This window comes from Notechis scutatus, chromosome Z (assembly GCF_049901735.1).
Source record: "Notechis scutatus isolate UNSWTSFEM ecotype Mainland chromosome Z, rNotScu1.2, whole genome shotgun sequence".
NCBI classification, from domain to species: domain Eukaryota; kingdom Metazoa; phylum Chordata; class Lepidosauria; order Squamata; family Elapidae; genus Notechis; species Notechis scutatus.
Window position 1 is genome coordinate 1,998,094 of NC_142025.1, and position 25,761 is coordinate 2,023,854.

Consider the following 25,761-nt stretch of genomic DNA (forward strand, 5'->3'; position numbering starts at 1 on the left):
TAGCATAACAAAACAAAACATAGAAGAAAGAAGAAAAGAAAAGAAAAGAAAAGAAAAGAAAAGAAAAGAAAGGACAAAATTCACTTGTTTTATGAGATGGCAGCTTATATAAAGTTAGAAACCTAAAGAAATAAATAAGATATAGGACACGGTGCATGAACAGACTGGAAAAAAGCAAAAAAATGAGGATTTTCTATGCTGCATTTGCTACAATCACCCTTTCATTACATGAAATACAAAATAATGGCTTAAGAGCCCCATAGAACCAATGTAAAACCATTTAAGGCAGCTAAAAAGTTGTTTAAAAGCCAATGTTGGCCTGTATGTGGGTCAAATAAGTCAAGATGGCAAGGAGCTTTTCAAGAAAAGATTGGACATTCATTTGATTGAGATGGTTTAAGATCCCCTGCCTTGGGCAAAGGGTTGGACTAGATGACCTCCAAGTCCCTTCCAGCCTTTAGGGTTCTAGGAATCTATGGTTGTAAATACAGTGCAATGGAAGCCTTGCCTCTTTGCTTGGACATGTGACGGGATGGATGGACCTTCGCAAGGGCTGGGGAATTGGCATTGCTGTAGCTGCCATTTTGACTTTTTTGACCTCCTTAGCAAACCTCACAGAAAAAAGGGGGTCTACTAGCCATGGCGCCAACTTACCGGAAATATGCTAAGATCATAACCGCGATTGTCAGCGATCCCAGCGAGATGGAATAACCAACGGTATAAATCAGATAAAGTCGATGAAAGACGTCCTGCAACACACAGAAGGGATGTGCAGAGATGCGTTTGTCAACCTAAGATGGGTGGACTTCAGTTCCCAGAATTCCCCAGCCAGCATTGAATGAAGCCGGCTGGCTGGCTTTGGGCCAATCACCAGGAGACGGTGAGTTCTAGTCCCGCCTTAGGCACGAAAGGTAACTGGGAGACTTTGAGCCAATCACCAGGAGACGGGGAGTTCTAGTCCCGCCTTAGGCATGAAAGGCAGCTGGGTGACTTTGGGCCAATCACCAGGAGACCGTGAGTTCTAGTCCTGCCTTAGACATGAAAGCTGGCTGGGTGACTTTGAGCCAATCACCAGGAGACGGGGAGTTCTAGTCCCACTTTAAACACGAAAAGCAGCTGGGTGATTTTGGGCCAATCACCAGGAGATGGTGAGTTCTAGTCCCGCCTTAGGCACGAAAGGTAACTGGGAGACTTTGGGCCAATCACCAGGAGACGGGGAGTTCTAGTCCCACTTTAAACACGAAAGGCAGCTGGGTGACTAGGTGTTACATGTTTGACGTTTGTAATCTTCCTAGCTGTTTCCCACAAGTCAATGGGGGAAGAAGATTTGCTTAATGACACCTGATTGATTTAACAACTGCAGGTTTGACTCACTTAACAACTACCTCACTTAGCAATTCACATTCCGGTCCCAGTTGCGGTTGTAAGTCTAGGACTGCCTGTAATTGAATGCATTATGCATAGATACCATTCCAACAGACCAAGGATGCCTTACAAAATGTAATTGAGGAACTGTTTTTATTAACTGGCACGCTAAACCCTGGGGGTAGGGGTTAATAAACCAATAATGGAAGTTAATGAGGTGCTCCGAAGCCATAATCAACACTTAATCATGGCCAGAGGGGACAGCATTAAGTGTCTTGTTTTGTTCACACTTTTGTATTGCGTGAAGGTTTGAAGCTACTTTGGGGCTATGCTGAATCAGGACCAGTTCTGCACCTAGATCTGAGCCAGTTTGTTGTAATGGTTTAGAAACCAGGAGACCGGGAATTCTAGTCCCGGCTTAGGCACGAAAGCCAACCGGGAGACTTTGGGCCAATCACCAGGAGACAGTGAGGTCTAGTCCCGCCTTAGGCACAAAAGGCAACTGGGAGACTTTGGGCCAATCACCAGGAGACAGGGAATTCTAGTCCCGCCTTAGGCACGAAAGCCAACCGGGAGACTTTGGGCCAATCACCAGGAGACTGGGAGTTATAGTCCCGCCTTAGGCATGAAAGGTAACTGGGAGACTTTGGGCCAATTACCAGGAGACGGGGAGTTCTAGTCCTGTCTTAGGCATGAGAGATGGGATAATTAAATAAATGTAATTAATTAATTTAGATTATAAATACGTAATAGAATAACAGAGTCGGAAGGGACCTTGAAGGTCTTCTAGTCCACCCCCCCACTCCCCTGGCCAAGCAGGAGATCTTGAACCATTTCAGATGAACAATTGTCCAATCTCGTCCTGAAAAGTCTCCATCATTGTGAGTGACGGAGCACCCGCAATTTCTGGAGGCCAGTTCGCAAACGAATCCGTAAAGATTCTTAATAAATAATTGAAGAATAAAGGAAGAAAGATTGCAAGTAAATAATCGATGAATAAACAGACATTATTACAAAGAAATAATTTATGAATAAATAAAGGTTGTAAGCAAGTAATTTATGAGTAAATAAAGATTGTACTTAGACTGTTTATATGTAAATAAATAAAGATTATAAATAAATGGATGGATGAAATTCAGACCTTCTCCTTCTCACCCGGGTCGCCACTCACGTTTTGAGGGGTTGCAAGGTCGAGGAATTTGGCACACTCGGTGTAGTTCGCCCAGGTGAGATTTTGGTTGGGCACCAATGCCCAGCTGCCATTTAAGTCACACTGCCGGTGGGCATAACCTGGCGGAAAGGCAGAGACAACATGAAACAGGGAAGAAATTGCCTTTGGTTATCTCTTAGTAGCCCCAAAGTTGTGCCTTGGTTGGACCCACACAAAGGGGGCAGGCATAGGGGTTTCAGTGGGTCAGGAGGTGGTTGAAGAGCCTGTTTGAGGCCTATAAACCACGATGTTTATAGGCCTCAATCTCTCAATGTAGAGATTGATAAGAGAAGCTTCTGTTTTTCCACTTTATTCTCTGGAAGGTTTAGAATTTCTTCCAGGTTTCTCTTGGAATTATTTCGGCTGATTTTAAGGGGTTTGGAAGCGTGGCTGGACGGATTTCCCCAGGCAGCTTGGGGAATTCTGGGAATTAAAGTCCAGGCCTCTTGGCTGAGACCGGGAAACATTGGCACTACAGGTTGTCCTGTGGAACAGCTTGCCACTTTAAATTTAAAGAACAGGGATTCTGGATGGGAGGGCCTGTGTTACGCCTCTGATCCTGGGACCTAATTTCATTGAATTTAAAGCAAATTATCCTTCTTCGCGTTGAAAGGTTTTTGAGATATTTTCTGCAAAGGATTGAAAGGGGAGACAGCAAGGATCAGCACGGAAACGTTAACAATATGAACTGCTCTCTGCAACAGCTTCTCCATTATTCACCTGCCAAATGTTGAGCCCCCCCCCCCACAACCCCTAGATTGTAACTTTATTTTTCCAACACCTTTTTGCTGATGTGGGTGTGAGGCATGTGTCATTTAGATAAAGAGAGAGGGGGGGGAGATGATAGATAAATTGATAAATAGATCGATAGATTTGATAGTTAACAGGGTAGATGATAGACAGGTGATAGATACAGACAGACAGATAGGCAGACAGTCAGGTAGATAGTAAGAGAGAAAAGATTATAGGTAAATAGATAAATAGAATGATAGATTAACAGCTAACAGGGTTAATAGATGATAAATGAGATAGATAGATAGATAGATAGATAGATAGATAGATAGATAGATAGATAGATAGATAGATAGATAGATAGATAGATGAGAGAGAGAAGAGATTATAGATAAATGGATAAATAGAATGATAGATTAACAGCTAACAGGGTTGATAATAGATGATAAATGATAGACAGATGAGAAAGAGAAAGGAGATTATAGATAAATGGATAAATAGATCGATAGATTTGATAGTTAACAGGGTAGATGATAGACAGGTGATAGATACAGACAGACAGATAGGCAGACAGTCAGGTAGATAGTAAGAGAGAAAAGATTATAGGTAAATAGATAAATAGAATGATAGATTAACAGCTAACAGGGTTAATAGATGATAAATGAGATAGATAGATAGATAGATAGATAGATAGATAGATAGATAGATAGATAGATAGATGAGAGAGAGAAGAGATTATAGATAAATGGATAAATAGAATGATAGATTAACAGCTAACAGGGTTGATAATAGATGATAAATGATAGACAGATGAGAAAGAGAAAGGAGATTATAGATAAATGGATAAATAGATCGATAGATTTGATAGTTAACAGGGTAGATGATAGACAGGTGATAGATACAGACAAACAGATAGGCAGACAGTCAGGTAGATAGTAAGAGAAAAGATTATAGGTAAATAGATAAATAGAATGATAGATTAACAGCTAACAGGGTTAATAGATGATAAATGAGATAGATAGATAGATAGATAGATAGATAGATAGATAGATAGATAGATAGATAGATGAGAGAGAGAAGAGATTATAGATAAATGGATAAATAGAATGATAGATTAACAGCTAACAGGGTTGATAATAGATGATAAATGATAGACAGATGAGAAAGAGAAAGGAGATTATAGATAAATGGATAAATAGATCGATAGATTTGATAGTTAACAGGGTAGATGATAGACAGGTGATAGATACAGACAGACAGATAGGCAGACAGTCAGGTAGATAGTAAGAGAGAAAAGATTATAGGTAAATAGATAAATAGAATGATAGATTAACAGCTAACAGGGTTAATAGATGATAAATGAGATAGATAGATAGATAGATAGATAGATAGATAGATAGATAGATAGATAGATGAGAGAGAGAAGAGATTATAGATAAATGGATAAATAGAATGATAGATTAACAGCTAACAGGGTTGATAATAGATGATAAATGATAGACAGATGAGAAAGAGAAAGGAGATTATAGATAAATGGATAAATAGATCGATAGATTTGATAGTTAACAGGGTAGATGATAGACAGGTGATAGATACAGACAAACAGATAGGCAGACAGTCAGGTAGATAGTAAGAGAGAAAAGATTATAGGTAAATAGATAAATAGAATGATAGATTAACAGCTAACAGGGTTAATAGATGATAAATGAGATAGATAGATAGATAGATAGATAGATAGATAGATAGATAGATAGATAGATGAGAGAGAGAAGAGATTATAGATAAATGGATAAATAGAATGATAGATTAACAGCTAACAGGGTTGATAATAGATGATAAATGATAGACAGATGAGAAAGAGAAAGGAGATTATAGATAAATGGATAAATAGATCGATAGATTTGATAGTTAACAGGGTAGATGATAGACAGGTGATAGATACAGACAGACAGATAGGCAGACAGTCAGGTAGATAGTAAGAGAGAAAAGATTATAGGTAAATAGATAAATAGAATGATAGATTAACAGCTAACAGGGTTAATAGATGATAAATGAGATAGATAGATAGATAGATAGATAGATAGATAGATAGATAGATAGATAGATAGATGAGAGAGAGAAGAGATTATAGATAAATGGATAAATAGAATGATAGATTAACAGCTAACAGGGTTGATAATAGATGATAAATGATAGACAGATGAGAAAGAGAAAGGAGATTATAGATAAATGGATAAATAGATCGATAGATTTGATAGTTAACAGGGTAGATGATAGACAGGTGATAGATACAGACAGACAGATAGGCAGACAGTCAGGTAGATAGTAAGAGAGAAAGATTATAGGTAAATAGATAAATAGAATGATAGATTAACAGCTAACAGGGTTAATAGATGATAAATGAGATAGATAGATAGATAGATAGATAGATAGATAGATAGATAGATAGATAGATAGATAGATAGATAGATGAGAGAGAGAAGAGATTATAGATAAATGGATAAATAGAATGATAGATTAACAGCTAACAGGGTTGATAATAGATGATAAATGATAGACAGATGAGAAAGAGAAAGGAGATTATAGATAAATGGATAAATAGATGATAGATTTGATAGTTAACAGGGTAGATGATAGACAGGTGATAGATACAGACAGACAGATAGGCAGACAGTCAGGTAGATAGTAAGAGAGAAAAGATTATAGGTAAATAGATAAATAGAATGATAGATTAACAGCTAACAGGGTTAATAGATGATAAATGAGATAGATAGATAGATAGATAGATAGATAGATAGATAGATAGATAGAGAAGAGATTATAGATAAATGGATAAATAGAATGATAGATTAACAGCTAACAGGGTTGATAATAGATGATAAATGATAGACAGATGAGAAAGAGAAAGGAGATTATAGATAAATGGATAAATAGAGTGATAGATTGATAGCTAACAGGGTAGGTGATAGACAGATAGAAAGACGGATAGACAGGCAGGCAGGTAAGTAGATAGTAGAGAGAGAGAGAGAAATTATAGATTAATGGATAGACAGATGAGAAAGAGAGAGAAAAGAGATTATAGATAAATGGATAAATAGAGTGATAGATTGACAACTAACAGGGTTAATAGATGATAAATGAGATAGATAGATAGATAGATAGATAGATAGATAGATAGATAGATAGATAGATAGATAGATAGGGGAGGGAGAGAGAGGGAGAGAGGCAGACAAACAGACAGACAGACTCACCCTCGTGGTTGAAGTCATAGATGTAATCTGGGCAGGGAATGGAGATCACTTTTCCTGGGGCTGCCTCGGGCCAACAGATGAGGTTGTCCCATTCGGGGACACAAAATCCATCTGGGAAACAGACAAGGAAGTGGTAGAAGCTCAGGTCACTGCACCTCTTGTTGGGTGGAAAGCCAGCCACACATTCGGCAACCATTCAAAGTAACAGCGGCAGTGAAAAAAGTGACCTATGACCATTTTTCACACTTACAACCATCGCAGGGTCCATCCAAAATGATCAAAATTGGGACAGTTGAGTTGGCAACTGGCTCATATTTATGGCAGTTGCAGTGTCCTGGGGTCACGTGACTCCCTTTTTTGCGACCTTCCCAGCTGGCTTCCAACAACCATAGTCAGTGGGGGAAGCCGAATTCGCTTAACGGCACATGATTCACTTAAGGACTGCAATGATTTCCTTAACAACTTTATTAAATTAGGGGCAACGATACATATAGAGAAATATTCAACACAACTGTGTAACTCCATAACACTTTCTTTTTCTTCCTGGGAAAATATTTCTCTCCTTGGCATATTAGAACAGATAACTGTGGTTTGTTTGTCTGCCTTTATCAAAGCTAAAATTATGCCATAAATTCTGGGAGTCCTTCCTCCATTTCTTCTTCCTTCCTACCTACCTACCTTCTTCCTCTTATTTATTTTTGTCTCCTTCCCTCCTTCCTTTTTCTTCCTTCCTTCAATTATTCTTTCCTTCCTTTCCTCTATCCCTTCCTCCTTCCTTCCCTCCCTCCTCTATCCCTTCCTCCTGCCTTCCCTCCCTCTTTTCCTTCCTCCTTCCTTCCTCTTTCTTTTTCTTCTGTACTTCTTTCCCTCTCCCTTATTTCCATCCATCCTTCCCTCCTCCTTTCATCCTTCCTTCCTTCCTTCCTTTTTCTTCTGTCCTTCCTTCCTTCCTTCCTTCCTTCCTTCCTTCCTTCCTTCCTTCCTTCCTTCCTTCCTTCCTCCCTCCCTCCTTCCCTCCCTCTCTCCCTCTTTTTTCCTCCTTTCTTCCCTGTTTTTCTTTTCCTTCTTTCTTTCTTTCTTTCTTTTGCTTTTCTTTCTTTCTTTCTCTTTTCTTTCTCTCGTGCTTGACTCAGCATCTGCTCCATGTGGGAAGCCCACGACAACCATCTGCATCTTGGCAAGGAAAGAGACGCCAGCCCAGCCAGCCTCCAAGGTGTTTGCATCGCAGGATAGCATATAAATCACCCCTAGGTTAGGCTGGCACTCTGAACAGGGCAGAGGCGACCGCAGCGGGCTGGATCTGGTGGGCCCTTGTGGCGATTCTATTACGGGAAGGACTGGCCATGCTTGGAAGGAAACAGGAGGCAGAAACCTCAAGAGGACCAGAAAAAGACAGGGGGGAGGGAGGGAGGGGAGGGAAAGGAGAATAACAGAGGAGAGGAGAAGGGAGGGAGGGAGGAAAGGAGGAAGGAAGATGAAGGACGGAGAGGGAGAGAAAAGAAGAGGAAGGAGAGAGGAAAGCAAGATAAAAGAAAAGGAAGGAAAGAAAGAAACAGAAGTAAATAAGAGAGAAAGAAAGAGAAAAGAAGAGAGACAGAATAAGGAAGGAAGGAGAGAGGAAGAAAGGAAAGGAAGCAAAAGAGGGAGAGGAGGGAGGAAGAAGAATGGAAGGAATGGTGAGAAGAAGGAAGAGTAAAACATGTAAGAAAGAATAAAGGAGCAAGCAAGCAGGAAAGAAAGAATTAATAATAATGAAAGAAAGAAAGAAAGAAAGAAAAGAAGGAAAGAAAGAAAGAAGGAAAGAAAGAAAAAGAAAGAAAGAAAGAAAAAGAAAGAAAGAAAGAAAGAAAGAAAGAAAGAAAGAAAGAAAGAAAGAAAGAAAGAAAGAAAGAAAGAAAGAAAGAACACATTTCTAAGACCTGGTAAAGTTGCGCTTCAACATCCTTCTGTAGCCAGAACACAGGGAGCTTCCTGCCTCCAATGTCAGATCTTCCCCTACGAAGATCCATCACCCCACAAGCCCAGGCAGGACTTGCCTGCCTAAATCAAGATTTGGTCCAAAGATGAAGGGAGGACCAAGGAGTCGCCATGTCTGAGATTTGTAGGTTCTCAGGCTTGCAAGGCTGAGGTGCTTCTTCTCCCTACAAGTCCAGGAGCCACCAACATGGAGGGATGGACCTCAGGCAGCAAGGAAGGGCCAACAGACCAAGGCGTAAGCCAGCTGCCATCTTAGGCCCTCCAGATTGACGTCCACATGTTGTCCCTTAAAGCAGAAACAGCTGGAACCCCTGGCAGGGCCAGCATGGCACTGCCCGTCTCTTGCTGCTCCAAAGATCACATCTGGAGAAGGCATCAGGGCTTCTCCTTCCAACCGCCAGGCGATGCCAGGCCCGAGAAATGGGTGGACCTCAGCCCCCCAACTAAATATGATTCAACTAGGAAGGTCAATAAATTAAACCCAGCTAATACGATTAAGGGAAAGACTCCCTTGTGAAGGCGAGTAGGACTTCACAAGCACGTCTCTGTCATTTTCTTGGCCAGGATGTCCAACGTGGTTTGAGATGGCCTCCTTCCAGGATGCGAGATTTCGACTAAAAATTTCCAGGTGATGCAGACTGGAATTCTCCTTCCAGTGCACGTCAACCAAGGGCCCCTTTCAAGTTGGCCAAATCTGTCGGTTGGACTACCTTGAGAAATCAGGGAGAAACCAGGAGGAACTGGGAGAGATTTGGGATAATAATAACAATAATAATTCAGGAAAATAAGGAAGTTCCTTTCATGTTGGAGGTCTTCTATTAAGTCAAAGAGGGGTGGACAATGGTGGAGGGCTCTAGATGAGCGTCTCTCAACCTTGGCCACTTGAAGACTTTTGTACCTCAACTACCAGAATTCCCAAGCCAACCTTCATCTCAACGTCCATCATTCCAGCCCATCTGGAGAGAATCTGGCCCTGCATCTCTGGGGGATTCTGGGAGTTGAGGTGCACAGGTCTTAAAGGTGCCAAGGTTGAGAAACAGTGTTCTAGATATTCCTTTTTCAACTTAGAACTATGTGTTGGACCTAGAATGTCCACCATTCCAGCATGTCTGGAGAGATGTTGGATGTTCATCTCAGCATGCTTGGCTGGGGGATTCTGGGAGCTGAGGCCTTCAAGTGGCTATGGTTGAAAAAACTGTTCTAGATACTCCTTCTATGGCTTGGTATCAAGTGTTGGATCTAGAACGTCCATAACTCCACACCAGTTGGAGCCAAGCTTGATTAGGTCAGCATGCTTGGCTGGGAGATTCTGGGTGTTGAAGTACACACTCTTTAAAGTGGCCAAGATTGAGAACCACTGTTCTAGATGTTCCTTCTACAGCTTAGAACTCTTCAGACCCAGAATGTCCACCATTCCAGCCCATCTGGAGTAAAGCTGGACCTTCATCTCAGCATGGCTTGCTAGGGATTCTGGGAGTTGAGATCCACGCATCTTAAAATGGCCAAGATTGAGAACCATTGTTCTAGATATCCCTTCTACAGCTTGGAAACATTGTTACATCTAGAATGTCCAACCAATCCACCCCATCTGGTGAGAAGCTGCCCCTACATCTCAGCTTGGCTGGCTGGGAATTGTGGGAGTTGAAGTCTCCACATCTTACAGTGTCCAAGAATGAGAAACCCTGTTCTAGGTATTCCTTTTACGGAATGGGTTGTACCTAGAACGTCAACCATTACAGCCTTTCTGGAACAAAGCTGGTCTTGCATCTTTTTTGAAGTCGGGAAAATAGCCACCAGCTCAAGAGATGCTGAGACTTGGAGACAGGAAAATTCTTTCAGCCACGTCAAAGCATGAATTGTGCGTGTGTTTTTTGGACACCCTCCACACCATGAGGTCTTGCAAATACACACCCGTGTGTTTCGATTGAACCTATCCGATTTTGACAGGGCCGTTTGGTCCAGCAAATAAAAGCATTATTTATTAGATGGGTGAAGAAGGAGGAGGAAAAAGAGAGAAAGAGGCGAAGACCATTTGGAGTTAAACAGGGAGATCAACGTTGCAACCATCAGCTGATGCGTTGGCTTATATACACAATGATGGGAGCGCACACTAATTTCCCCACAATGGAAGAATGGATGGTGATGGGGCTGGCAGAGATCCTCAAACTGATTGCGCTAATTAAAGAAAAGAATTTATCTAGCTTTTTTTTTTCCATTTGGAAACCACTTCTGGATTTTGTACTTGAGCCTAAAAAAAATGGGAGTCTAATTTTAGGTGTTGAGGATAAGAGTGATGTTATAGTTATAGAAATGGCTGGAGACATTTAGAAACAGAAATGTGGGGTCCCTGGTGGTCTCTGGGATTGGTGGTTTTCCTGCAGACGTTTCATGACCCAACTAGGGGACATCATCAGGGCTAGAAGGAAGAGGGGAGGTTTTAGGTTCTAGCATTGATGATGTTACCTAGTTGGGTGATGAAAGGTCTACAAGAAAACTACCAAGTTCAGAGAGCACCAAAGACCCCACAATCCTACCTCCCCTCCTCCTCATCACAAACCCCATTCACCTCGAACACTGATGATATTACCTAGCTGGGTCATGAAACGTCTGCAAGAAAGCCTCCGGGCTCAGAGAACACCAAGGACCTCCCCCACAACTTCTCTCTCTTTTAGAAATGGCCGTAGAAGAAGAAGGCTGGGAGTTTGCACAGCGGAGAAAAAACTGAGCCGGAACATTTCCTGTTCTTGGTGCAATCATTAACAAGAGCTTTAATGCATCATCTTGCAAAACTACCCCAAAGAATTCACCCCAAGTTGCTTGTTTTGCCTTCAGAATTCTTATACAAACATTATTATTTTCTTTTTTTTAAAAAATAAAAATGCCGTCATAAACATGCCGAAATGGACTGGAACAAATTTAAATGCAGGAAGGCTGACAAATTGAGAAGAACACAACCGGTTCCAGATGGGAGACGCCGAGTGCGACCCATTAAAAGGCATTTTGAAACAATTACGCATTTCTCTTCGTGGATTCTGGGTGGGAAGGAAAAGTGGGAACTGGCTCTCTCGGGACCTCAGAGGTCATCCAGCCCAACCCCCTGCATGCTGCAGGATTTGTCACCCCCCAGAATGAGATAGCTGGTTGCTGTTATTGGTAATTTTCCACAGACAATCCCTCGCTTAACAGCCATTCAAAGTCACGACGGACCTACCTGTGGATAGAAGTAGTCCTTGACTTACAACCATTCATTTAGTGACCGTTTGAATTTACACAGGCATTGAAAAAAGTGACTTACGACCATTTTTTGGACTTATGACCATTGCAGCATCCCCAGGGTCTTGTGATCAAAATTTGGATGCTCGGCAATAGACTCGTACTTATGACGGTCACAATGTCCCGGAGTCATGTGATTCTTCTTCCGACAAACAACGTCAATGGGGGAGCTGGATTCACTTAAGGACCCTGTTCCTCACTTAACAACTGCAGTGATTCACTTAACAACCATGGCAAGAAAAGTCGTAAAACGGGGCAAAATGGGCTTAATAACTCTCTCACTTAGTAACAGAACTTTTGGGCTGAATTGTGGTCGTAAGTCGAGGATTACCTATATCTATGGACCAGATTCAAAATCATGACGGTCATTGGCAGCGTCCTGCAACCACACGGTCTCATTTTACAACGGTTTTGCCCAAATCCCACATTTATTTCTGATTTTCAGCAGAACCAGTCTACGGCAAACCATGGGTTAACCTTAATGACCACTTTGTTTACTTAACGACTGTTGCAAAAATGGTTGTAAAATCAGGGTGGTCACATGATTCGATCTGCTTTATGAGTTATGACCGTGATGGGCAGCCTCCATTATGGTCGTAACTTGAGGATGACCTGTACATTCCATGATGAAAGGCAAGGCGGATTCCTGGTGTGAGAATGGTCACTAAACGGATGGTCATAAGTGGAGGACCACCTGCACCTTGGGCTTTACAAGTAGTCCTCGACTTACAACCATTTGTTTGGCAACCATCATAACACCACTAAAAAATGACTTATGATCAGTCCTCACACTTATGACCATCGCTACAACCCCTCCATCATATGATCAAAATTTCGGCACCTGGCAACCAGTTACAATGGTTGAAGCATCCCGGGGTCGTATGATCATCATTTGTGACCTTCTGGGCAAATTCGATTCATTTAACAACCATGTGATTCCCTTAATAACCAGGGCCAAAAGGCCGTAAAATCGGCTGGGACTCACTTAAGAACAGGAAGGTCATAAAACTGAGTGCAACTCACTGAACAACGGCCTTGCTTAGCAACAGAAATACTTTTCCCTGCTGCGGTCGTAAGTCGAGGACGCCCTGCATTATAGAAAAATTTAGTGTCTCTTTGGTGTCTCTCCCTTGAAAACCCCTTTCCTCCTCCCCATTTTTCCACCCAAGACGCTGTGTGGCCTCCACACAATAAATGCACAAAATTCTCCAGGTTTTTAATTACAGAAAAGCTGTAATTTTTCTGTTCAAATTTTTTTCTTTTCACGCTGCCAAAATAAACAGTTTTCATCATCTGCCTGGCCTTTAAAATTTTGCATCTCTTTTTCTCTTGCATCCCGATCTGCTTTTTATATAAAAGGAAATCGTTATATAAGAAGTTACAGGCCGTCCTCGACTTACAATGGTTCATTTAGTGACTGTTCAAAGTTATAACAGTACTGCAAAAAGTGACTTTAGGACCGCTTTTCACACTTACGACCATTGCAGTCATCGCCGTGGTCACAGGATCAAAATTTGGACGCTCAGCAACTGACTCATATTTAAGACGGATGATGGCTGAATGATCTCCCTTTTGCAAGCGAAGTCAATAGGGAAGCCAGATTCACTTAACAACCAGGTGACTAATTTATCAACTGCAGTGATTCACTTAACCACAGTGGCATAAAATGCCGTATTTTTGGGAGCAGAATGCACTTCACAAATGTCTCATTTTAGCAACAGAGATTTTGGTTTTCAGTTGTGGTCATAACTTGAGGACCACCTGTACCAAATCTTATCGGGTGCCACAGAATCTGCATAAGGGAAAGGCAGGGATTGAAATGGGAGCTTTGATCCGCAAAGGGAGCATTCAACCCTTGCAGGGAGTGGGATAAATACTTGGATGGGGCACCACCAGGAGATCCCAGGGTGAGGGCACCTAGTGAATTTCCACGGTTGAGGATGGATTTGAAGAAGAAGAAAGAGCTTTGAAAGAATATCTGAAGGACAGTGAAGAAGATGCACCAAAGCTTGTATATCAGGAAGGTTTACTGAGTACTGTTGACTTTGGATCAAGCACCAGGTGACAGGGAGTTCTAGTCCCACCTTAACCATGAAAAACAGGCTGGGTGACTTAGAATCCTAGAATAACAGATTTGGAAGGGACCTTGGAGGTCATCTAGTCCAACCCCCTGCTCGAGCAGGAGAGTCTATTCCAAATATTAGCCTCTACTTAGGATTGAACTCATAGCTTCCTGATTTGGGGCTGATCACCAGGAGAAAGGGAGTTCTAGTTCTACCTTAGGTATGAAAGTCAGCTGAGCTGGATGATTTTGGGCCAGTCTTCCTGAGCCCAGCCCACCTCGCAGGGTGGTTGTTGTGGGGAAAACAGGAGAAGGAAGGCTGATGATATATGTCTGCAAACTCGTAGTTATTCTTAAAAACTATAAAGGCGGATTAAAAATAATAATAATTGCAATAGCAGTCAATAGACGTCTAATTTAACCCATATAATCATTGCAATTCGCATATCAACGAGGCTTCCACCATTCAGACAATGAGCTGAGATAGTCACTGCCAGGGACCTCTCAGTCCTCCTCCTCCTCCTCTTTTCCTCAAACCGCACCTCCTTTAGCACTGATGATGTTACATAGTTGGGTCATGAAATGTCTGCGAGAAGATCACCAAGTTTAGAGAGCACCAGGGATCCCACAGTCCTCCTCTTCCTCCTCCTCCATAAACTTAGCATTTTCCAACTTCGGCAATTTGTTTTTGGGTCTACAGACTTCAACTCCCATAGTTCCACAGCTGGCCTATATATATATATATATATATAGCCACAGCTGAGAATTCTGGGAGTTGAAGTCCACTCGCCTTCAATTGGCCACGGTTGGGCAACCCTCCTCTAATCTATTCTGGCTACCCAACGATCTCTAACTTGGAATCATAGGGTTGGAAGGGACTCTGGAGGTCATCTAGTCCAGCCCTCACCCAGATGGGCTTGTTTGGCTGCAGAAAATGACACCGATCCCCTCAAGCATCTCCCTTCGCTTGAATTAGGACCAGTTGTAGTTCATTTTTTTAAAAAAAGAAACAGGCCCCCTTGAAACCACTTCTGTCGCATTCTTGAGCGGTGTCTTTATTTCCTCCTAATTAATTCTGACTTCATTCCCAGCATCTCGTTAGCTCACGCTAATTAATTCCAGACCCAGCAGGCGTGACTGCGCCCTGCTCGTTGGCCACATTTGCTCAGAAAAAACCTTTGCCTCGCGCGAAACTTTCTCTAACTTTACTTCGGCTAGATCAAAACACAGAGAGGGCCGGCAACCAATCAGCAGCCTCAGTCCTTCCCTGACGGCCCAATTGGAATGCAGGGAGCATCTCCTGCCCCCCCCCCGGAAGATTTCAAGGAAGCCCCGCCCATGAATTTTGATTGGATACATGTTAAAACAAAATCTCATTTTTCTTCCTCGACTTATGACCACAATGGAGAGCAGAATTTCCATCATTAAGCAAGTCGGTTCTTAAGTGAGTGGTGACTTTTCTGCCACGGTTGTTAAGCAAATCACTTCAGTTGTTAAGTGAGTCATGGTGGAAAGGTGGTAAAATGAAGATTACATGACCCGGGTGCTGCAATTAGTATAAATTCATCCATGCTGGTTGCCAAGCAACCAAATTTTGGTCATGTGACTGTGGGAATGACATGGCAGTCATAAGTGTGAGGACTGATCATAAGTCGCTTTTTTCAATGGCATTATCATTTTGAATGGTCATTGAGCAAATGGCTGTATGTCAAGGACTGCTTGTATACAGGTAGTCCTTGACTTACCACAATTGAGCCAAAATTTCCATTGCTAAGTGAGACAATTGTTAAGTGAGTCTTGCCCCATTTTACAACCTTTCTTGCCATGGTTGTTAAAAGTTCCCCGTTGAGTTTGCTCACCAGAAGTTCACAAAAGGGGATCACGTGACCCCGGGACATTGCAACCATCATAAATATGAGTCAGTTGCATTTATATATAGGCAGTCCTCGACTTACAATAGTTCATTTAGTGACCGCTGAAACTTACAATGACACTGAATAAGTGACTTATGACCATTTGTCTATCTATCTGTCTGTCTGTCTGTCCATCCATCCATCCATCTATTTATATCTATTGGTCATAAGTGTAAAAAATTATCATGTCACTTTTTCAGTGCCTTTTTTATATATATAAATTATACACATATATATATATATATATATAGTTTTTTTTATATATATATATATAGTTTTATATATATATATATATATATATATATATATATATATATATATATATATATATATATATATATATATATATATATATATATATATATATATATATATATATATATATTCAGGTCTTTTCCCATGTAAAATTAAGAGTATCTTAATCTTAATCTTACATGGGAAAAGACCTTAACACACCTAGACATACATACATATATATATAGAGAGAGAGGATTGGTCTTGTTCCTCCATCCACCACAAGTTTTCAGCTGTTCCGCAGCATCTCCAAGGATGATGATAGCAAGGAAGCAGATGATAGGACCAAAATGTCCCCAGAGGTCAAAAGAGTCAAGATGGCGTCCTCAATTGAGCAGCCCAAGCTTATCTCCTTTTTATTGGAATCACACCTTTATTTAAAAGGGGTGGACTTTACTTGCAAGGACTTTTACCAAAAAAACAAAAAAAAACCCTTCCCCCGCAGCCTTTCCCTGTGGGACATTTTTCTGCAAAGTTTGCAGGATGGAACTAAACAAACCACGATTGCTAGAGAATGATGTCTTTGGCTAATAGCACACATTTATCCATTGTAAAAGTAGACTTTCCTAATGTCTGTTTTTATTTTCTCTGGGAGGAGGATCTCTGGATCAAACAAAGAATTTTGAGTCAGTTCAATTTGTTGACAACTGCACCATTTTCTTCAAACTGTTTTATTCCAGAACAAAGTTTTGTTTTTCCAGTCTGACCTGCTTCCCTTGATGGTTTTGTACTGTATTATATTATACTGTGTTGCACAGTGTTGCACTGTATTGTGCTGTACTGTGTTGTACTGTTGTATTGTGCTGTGCTGTCCTATCCAATCCTATATTGCGTTGTATTATATTGTACTGTATTTTATTTATGTTATATTGTGTTGTATTTTGTATTGCACTATGCTGTATTGTATCGAATTGTGTTGTGTTCTGTTTTACTGTACTGTATTGTGTAATGTTGTCTTGTAATGTATTGTTTATATATTATTATACTATATTATTATACCATACTGTATTATGCTATGCTGCTATACTATATTATACTATACTATATTACACTACATTGTGTGCTGTTATGTTGTTATATATTATTATATTATATATTATTATATAGTATATTAGATTATATATTGTACTATACTAATACTACACTACACTATACCCTACTCCAGTGGTTGCCAACCAGTGGGCCAAGGACCACTGGTGGTCTGCGAGAAAATTTCGGTGGTCCACAGAAAAATATCCCCCCCAAAGCAATTAATCCAGACTGCGTGGGAACACAAGGCTTGCGTCGCTTGCATTGCGAACAACATGAGGTAGTGAGGGGAGGGGGGAAAGGGCGGAGGAAGGGAACTTGCCCCACTCACCCCACGCGCCTGGCCTGGCCACCGGGCTGCTTCTTTCCGCTTCTTTCTTCTTCTGCTTTTGGCTGCACGCAAGGAAAGCAGCAAAAGTCTTTCTTTCTCTCCCCCAAACTCCGCCAGAAATGAGTCTTTGGGACCCTGCAAGGCCTCCTGCTCCAAGAGGCTGAGCCGGCAAAGACTCATTTCTGGCGGAGTTTGGGAGAGAAAGAAAGACTTTTGCTGCTTCTGCTGCTTTCCTTGCATGAAGCCAAAAGTCTCTCTCTCTCTTTCCCCGATAATGGAGCTGGAGATGGTATCCTGCGATCCCAAATAAAGAACAATCGATCGGTAGGAAAACGGGGTGGGGAATTTTCCTGCAGACTTTTGGGGGGATTTTCCGAGGGTGTCTGGTCCGCAGGATTTTAAATTATGAGTTTGGTGGTCCCTGAGGTCCAAAAGGTTGGCAACCCCTGCTCTACTCTACTCTACTATCCTCTTAAGAGTAGCAACAGCTGGAAAAAAAACAACAACCCTTGCATATGAAGTTTGCAGGCCAATAAATTGATTTAACGAGAAATCCCCAGGGTTTTCCTACAGATTGGGTGAGGGGGGAGGTTCAAGAGCGTGGGAAAAGCAAAATTTCACGTGGTTTGAACCCACCATGTTTGTTTTTTCAGGGATGTTCGCCTGGCAAGAGAGAAACCCCAAACTTCCAAGAGGCGTTAAAGGGGGAAAAATTCTTGCTTAAAATATGTCCTATTGTTCGAAGCAAGAACAGCTGCAGAATGCAGCCGGTCCGAGGGCGTCTCGCACACGCATCGCCCCCCCCCTCCCCCACATGCTCGCCTGCCCTGCACACTCACTAATCCAGCTCTGCCTCTCGATCTTTGTCGACTAGACTCATCTGGCACCAATTAAGCAGCTCCCAAAATAGAAAATAAAATAAAACTTAAAACAGCCTCTTGGCTCGGGAGGGGACAAGGTCGGGGGGAGGGTCAGGGGAAAGTGGTGGGGGCCGAGATGGAGAAAAACTTGCTTCATAGCATTGCAGGCCAGACTGATGGGGCGGACAAGGTTCCTCCGCGACTGCCTCGTTCCAGGTAGTCCTTGACTTACGGCAGTTTGGTGAGTGACCACTCATAGTTACGACGCCACCAAACAAAGGGACTTACGACCGGGGTGGGATTCAAATTTTTTAACAACCGATTCTGTGGGAGTGGCTTAGGTGGTGGGCGTGGCTTGGTGGTCATGTGACTTGGTAGACGTGGCTTGGTGGTCGTGTGACTGTCTGGGCGTGGCCAACTCAATATCACTCACATCGAGGCACGCATCTCCTCGCCTGGCCTCTCGTGACTGTGGGGATGCTGCAACAGTCGTAAGTGTGAAAAATGGTCATGTCGCTTTTTTCAGTGCCATTGTAACTTTGAGTGGTCCCTCCACACAAGCAAAGTACCAGCAAAGGATGGGAAAAAACTCCAGAGAAGTTCCTGAGATAGGAAGTCTAGTCCTGCCAAGAATGCAATAAAGGTTAACGGAGAGGCAGTTTCTGTAAGCAACACCAGAATGTTTCCTTCCTGCCTTCCTTACAGGATTAGCCCAGTAATTTCTTCTAACAACCGGTTCTCCGAACTGCTTAGAATGTGAACAACCGATTCTAGCGAATAGGTGCGAACTGGTAGAATCCCTTCCCGGCTTACAACCTTTGTTTTTCACACTGCAGCATCCCTGAGGTTGGGCCATCAAAATTCGGATGATTGGCAACTGACTCGCCTTTATGACGGTGTTGCCGCATCCCGGGTGGAGGTGGGTTTGTGTGTCATGTGATCCCCTTCTGACTGACAGAACCAACGGGGGGACTGACTGAACGACAGCAGTGATCCGCTTAACAACAAAGGTTGCAAAATGAGACACACAGCTCGCTGGACAACTGGCTTTCCAGCCGCAGTTGTTAAGTGAATGCGGCTCTCTCCCCCTGGGGGTTGTCGGAAGGCCGCAAAAGGGGATTGCTTCACCCCGAAACACCACGACCGTCATAAAAACGAGTCAGTTGCCGAGCGTCTGTATCCTGACCTCTTGAGCAGAGGGAGGAGCCTGTGGTGGCCACAAGGGTGAAGAACAGGCACGTCCCCTTGATCAGAGCCGTTGTAACTTCGAAGGGTCACTAAACGGAGGAAGGTCGTAAGTCGAGGACGGCCTGTATTCTTCCAAGGGATAGGAATGGAGGTAGAGAAGTGAGAGGGCTGAAAAGGCGGCTGTTCCGCTCAGAGGCCCAGGAAGGAACGGAGGGGATTATTATTATTTGGATTATTTGAAGAGCCGCTGCCTGGAAGATGCCAGCTGGCCTGTGGGAGACCCGTCAGCCTCTGCATTCACACAACCCAGGAGGATCCCTCCTATAAACCTGAGAAGGTGACTCTCTCTGGTTGGTTGGTTTGCAGGGGAAGGTTGGGAGTGGAGGATGCACGCCGGCATCTGCCGGTTCTGGAGTTGTCCCAGGGGAAGGAAGGAAAAAGAAAGAAAAAGAGACTGGGGAAAGGCAGGGAGGAAGGAGGGAGGGAGGGAGGGAGGGAAGGATTACAGATGGAATAAGAAGGAAAGGAAAGAGGGAGGGAGGGAAGGAGGGAGGGATGGAGAAAGAAAGAGGGGAAGAAAGAAAGAGGGGGAGGGACAGAGGGATGGAGAAAGGGAGGAGAAAGAAGGAGGGAAGGAAGGGAGGTGGAATAACAAAGAAAGGAAAGGAGGGAGGGAGGGAAGGAAGGAGGGAGGGGAGGGAAGGAGGGAGGAAGGAGGGAAGGAAGGAAGGAGAGAGGGAGGGAGGGAAGGCAGGAGGGAGGGAGGGAGGGAAGGAAGAAGGAAGGAAGGTAGGAGGGAAGGAAGGAAGGAGGGAGGGAGGCGAGGGAGGGAAGGAAGGAAGGAAGGAAAGAAGGAAGGAGGGAAGGAAGGAGGGAAAGAGGGAAGGAAGGAGGGAGGGAGGGAAGGAGGGAAGGAAGGAAGGGAAGGAAGGAAGGTAGGAGGGAAGGAAGGAAGGAAAAAGGGAGGGAGCGAGGGAGGGAGCGAGGGAAGGAAGGAAGGAGGGAAAGAGGGAAGGAAGGAAGGAGGGAGAGAAGGAAGGAAGGAAGGAAGGAAGGAAGGAAGGTAGGAGGGAAGGAGGGAGGGGGAAGGAAGGAAGGAGGGAAGGAAAGAGGGAGGGAGGGAGGAAGGAAGGAAAGAGGGAAGGAGGGAGGGAAGGAAGGAGGGAAAACAGTGCACTCGTGATGTTCCTTAGTGGAGTCTGGAAACATCTGCAAGAAAACCACCAAACTCAGAAAGCGCTAAGGGCCCCACAATCCTTCCTCCTCCTTGCCAACTATTTTCCAACGTTGGCAGTTTTTTGGGGTCTACAGACTTCAACTCCCATCGTTCCACATCCTGCATAGTCATGGCTGAGAATTCTGGGAGCTGAAGTCCGCTCGCCTTCAATTGGCCCAAGTTGGGCAACCCTGCTCTCTAACCTATTCCAGCTAATCACCCAAATCACAGATACATTCGCGTTTTTTTCTATGCCCAAAAAAAGTTTGTTTTGGAAGGGAGGTGCAACCAGGCGGCCACTCACCTGGCACGTGGGGCCCCTTCGCTTGCACGTGTCTTTCACACTTGGCCTTGGCTTTCAACAGGAGCAAGATCTGCTCCTCCTTCGTTAGGACGTCATCAGGATCCACCTGTGGAGGGGAAAAACCAGAGCATGAGATCCCGACGGCAGAGCGATTTCCGGCTGCGTGCTTTCTATGGTGGTTGTGGAGCCTTTTCCCGAGTGTAGAAAATACGCTATCCCTCCCTCCTTTCTTTCCTCCTTCTCCCTTCGCCTTCCTTCCATTATATTCCTTCCTTCTTCCTCCCTTCTTTCCTTCCTCCCTCTCCTCCTTCCTCCCTCCTTCCTTTCTTCCTCACTTCCTCCTTCCAGCCTCCCTCCCTCCTTCCTTCCTACTTCCTTTCCTTCCTCCCTCATTCCCTTCTTCCTCCCTTCCTTTCCTCCCTCTCTTCCTTCCTCCCTGCTTCCTTCTTCCCTTTCTCCTTCCATCCTTCCTTCCTCCTTCCTTCTTTCTTCCTCCCTCTTCTTCCTCCCGTCTTTCTTCCTCCCTTCTTTCTTCCTTCTTCCCTTTCTCCTTCAATCCTCCTTTCTTCCTTCTTTCCTCCCTACTTCTTTCCTTCATCCCTTCCTCCTTCCTTCTATCTTCCTCCCTCCCTCCTTCTTCCTCCCTCCTTTCTCCCTCCCTCCTTCCTTCCTCTCTTCTTCCTTCCTTCCTTCTTCCCCCCTTCTTTCTTCTTTACTCTTTCTTTCTTTCATTCATTCGTTCTTTCTTTCTCAGCTTGGCTGTCCACTGGATAATTTTTAAAAAAAAACACACAAGAGGTTCTACAAAACCTTTTTAAAAAGCCTGTCTTCACTTGAAGTTTGCTCTTGGTGACCTGCTGTGGCTCCAATGGCTTGAATTAAAATCACCATTCATTACCTCTTAACGTTTTGCCAAAACATTTTCCATAGCTTTTATGTGAAAACTATTTGATGTCTACGCAGGGCAATTTTAAGAATCTGAAGAGGTGCTGGAAGACAATGGTTTTCACTGTAGTCATGATTTATTAGACATGAATAATGCTACTTTCCATAATGTTAGCAGGAACCTCTATGTCTATTAAAATAATTTAAACTTCCAACTAATTGTCTTCATATAGAATTCTCAATTCTTTACACTGAGTGCAAAACTGTAAGAGACAGACCTATTTAATGATGTTTTCTCCACCTAATTCTTGCCAATTTTCTTTTTGCTCTCTCCCTCTCGGATCCATCCATCCATCCATCCCTTTTTCTCTCTCTATATTTCTCCCTCTTTCCTTCCCTCCATTCATCCATATTTCTCTGTCATCCATATCTCTGTCTCTCTCTAATTTATCTCTACATTCCTTATTAATATCTATCCATCCATTGTCAATCTATCTCTTCATTCATCATCCACCCATTCATCCATCCCATATTTTTCTTTCTCTGTCTTTCTGCCCTCCCCCCACATCTATCTGTCTAGTTTTCCATAGAAAAATGACCCAGATGGCTTCAAACCCAGATTATAAAATCCCAACCACATCCATAAAGAAATTGTTAAAAGGAAACAGCAAAAATAGACGAACAATGCAAAAAAAAAAATACTCCCTAAAGTTTAAGTCAAATTATCTGTTACATGACTAAGCTTCATGCTTATTCCGTTTCATGCTACGCAATCCCACCGCTGAGGCTGCTATAATGAGCTTTTTTCAATAGGTAGATAAAACAGCAATCTGTTTTTCAGGAAAAGAGGCCAAGAGTTATCCATTTAATGCCAGTTTTCTTGTGTTTTATAAAGACTCCAGAGCTATTATTTCTTTATTATTTCTTTATTATTTATTCATCCAGTTTATAAGGCTGCCTCCCCCTAATAAATGACCTTGTCATTATTGCTGTATGAAAAAAAAAACCCATAAAAGCAATAAATGTGTCAAGCATGGTCACTTAAAAAAAAGAAAGAAAGATTTGATCCACAATGAAGCTTCTCAATATCTCACTGGTCCCCTGAGACCCCCGCAGGCCAAAGGACAAAGTTGGACCCCCTTGCAGAAGCATGGACTTCAATCCCCAGAATTCCCCAATCAGCATTACTGAATCTATCACTGGTTCTTCTATAACTGGCTTGGTACAGCAACCAAACAGGACAGGTAAAGGCTCCAAGCGGTAGCTAGGATTGCAGAAAGAACAAGGGCAACCAGGATGCCTCTCGCACGGAGGACCTGCATATTGTAGGGACCCCTCCCCCACGCCATCCCTCGGCTGAACACCGAATCCCAACAGCCCTGTCTAATACGTATATTTACCCATGTTGCAGGCCTGTAGTATTCTCGTTAATCTTTTTTATTATCTTCTTTACTATCTCCTCTTGTTGGTGTTATTATTGTTATTGTTGTAATTTTGTTGCTTTGTTGCATGAACACTGAGAGTTCCTGCATTGGACGCAAATTCCTTGTGTGCTTAATCACATTGGCCAAATAAAATATTTCTCCCCTCCCCTGTTCTCTGTTCTCTGTTCTCTTTTCTGTTCCTGCTCCAGTTTCTTCTCTATTCTTTATTCTGTTCTGCTGTGTCCTATTCTGTCTCTTTCTTCTCTTCTCTTCTCTTCTCTTCTCTTCTCTTCTCTTCTCTTCTCTTCTTCTCTTTTCTTTTCTTCTCTTCTCTTCCCTTCCCTTCCCTTCCCGTCCTATTTCTCTGTTCTATTCTGTTCTCTTCTCTTCTCATTTTTATTCTGTTCTGTTCCATTCCATTCCATTCCATTCTCTTCTCTATTCTATTCTATTCTCTTCTTTTCTCTATTCTATTCTGTTCTATTCTAATCTAATTCTACCCTATTCTATTCTATTCTATTCTATTCTATTCTAATCTAATTATACCCTATTCTATTCTTCTATTCTATTCTATTCTGTTCTGTTCTGTTCTGTTCTGTTCTGTTCTGTTCTGTTCCGTTCCGTTCCGTTCCGTTCCGTTCCATTCCATTCCATCCCATTCTGTATTTTCTGTTCTATTCTATTCTATTCTATTCTATTCTATTCTATTCTATTCTATTCTATTCTATTCTCTATTCTATTCTCTATCCTATTCTATTCTACTATTCTATATTCTATTCTATTCCGTTCCATTCCATTCCATCCCATTCTGTATTTCTCTTCTCTTCTCTTCTCTTCTCTTCTCTTCTCTTCTCTTCTCTTCTCTTCTCTTCTCTTCTCTTCTCTTCTCTTCTCTTCTCTTCCTTCCCTTCCCTTCCATTCCATTCCATTCCATTCCATCCCATTCTGTATATTCTATTCTATTCTATTCTATTCTATTCTATTCTATTCTATTCTATTCTATTCTATTCTATTCTATTCTATTCTATTCTATTCTATTCTTATTCCTTATTCTGTTCTATGCTGTTCTATTCTACTATTCTATATTCTATTCTATTCCGTTCCATTCCATTCCATCCCATTCTGTATTTTCTCTTCTCTTCTCTCTTCTCTTCTCTTCTCTTCTCTTCTCTTCTCTTCTCTTCTCTTCTCTTCCATTCCATTCCATCCCATTCTGTATATTCTATTCTATTCTATTCTATTCTATTCTATTCTATTCTATTCTATTCTATTCTATTCTATTCTATTCTATTCTATTCTATTCTATTCTTATTCCTTATTCTGTTCTATTCTGTTCTATGCTGTTCTATTCTGTTCTATTCTATTCCATTGCATTCCATTCCATTCCATCCCATCCCATCCCATCCCATCCCATTCCATATTTCCTATTCTATTCTATTCTATTCTATTCTATTCTATTCTATTCTATTCTATTCTATTCCATTCCATTCCATTCCATTCCATATCCCATTCCATCCCATATTTTCTATTCTATTCTATTCTATTCTATTCTATTCTATTCTATTCTATTCTATTCTATTCCATTCCATTCCATTCCATTCCATTCCATTGTCCACTGGCAATTTTTTTTTTCACGTCGTACGCCGAGGATCGCTCGTGGCACCACTTTTCCCTGGATTTCTTCAGGGTAGCTGCGGCAAGATTAAAGCAGGTTTTTCCTTCTGCTCGCCAAACTCAAAAAGCTATTTTGTAAGTCTGCTAGATCATTATCCCCTGATTTCTCCTCTATGATTCACAAAGGCTTTTTCTTTTCTTTTTTCTGGCCAGGAAGCGTCGCATTTCCCTGCAGCCAGCTACATTAATTAGAGGAAGGGCAGAGGAGCTGTCACCTTGCCCCATTGGCGGCTGCTAATGAAGCAGTAACTTATGATAATTAGGGAGAAAAGTCCCCTTTGTCTTCTGGGGATCCAACTTTGCGGTATGGAGAAGAGTGTCATGGGTCAACTCATGACGTGCTTTGGAGAAGGAAAAAGCTTGATTATACCAGAATTTCGGGGTGTGCAAGGACCAGGCCCTGATTCTATAGCAGGGGTCTCCAACCTTAGCAACTTTAAGACTTATGGACTTCAACTCCCAGAATTCCTCAGCCAGCAAAGCTGAAGTCCACAAGTCTTCAAGTTGCTAAGGTTGGAGACCCCTGCGGGTCTATAGGACTGCTTGTCCGTCAACCCTTAAGAGCAAGAAGGCAGGGAGCGTGCTGCGAAAGGCCAGATCTAGCGGTCTAGTGGTTAAGGCACTGGGCTAGAAACCAGGAGACGGTGAGTTCTAGTCCCACCTTAGACATAAAAGCCAGCTGGGTGACTTAGGGCCAATCACTAGGGTACAGTGAGTTCTAGCCCTGTTTTAGCCACGAAACCCAGCTAGGTCACTTATTGTCAATCACCAGG

The 25,761-nt window shown here is 42.6% G+C and overlaps 1 protein-coding gene across 1 annotated transcript in view; it reads right to left on the minus strand.

Moving 5' to 3' along the window:
• The window catches only part of PTH1R (parathyroid hormone 1 receptor), a 79,227-nt gene that overhangs the window by 21,201 nt on the left and 32,265 nt on the right, over positions 1-25,761 (minus strand). Inside the window, exons 2-5 of the mRNA XM_087947295.1 lie at positions 21,006-21,111; positions 6,559-6,669; positions 2,537-2,655; positions 655-749 (exon numbers count right to left, since the gene is read on the minus strand). Coding sequence (XP_087803421.1) covers positions 655-749; positions 2,537-2,655; positions 6,559-6,669; positions 21,006-21,111 — 431 coding nt within the window. The remainder of the gene's footprint in view (positions 1-654; positions 750-2,536; positions 2,656-6,558; positions 6,670-21,005; positions 21,112-25,761) is intronic.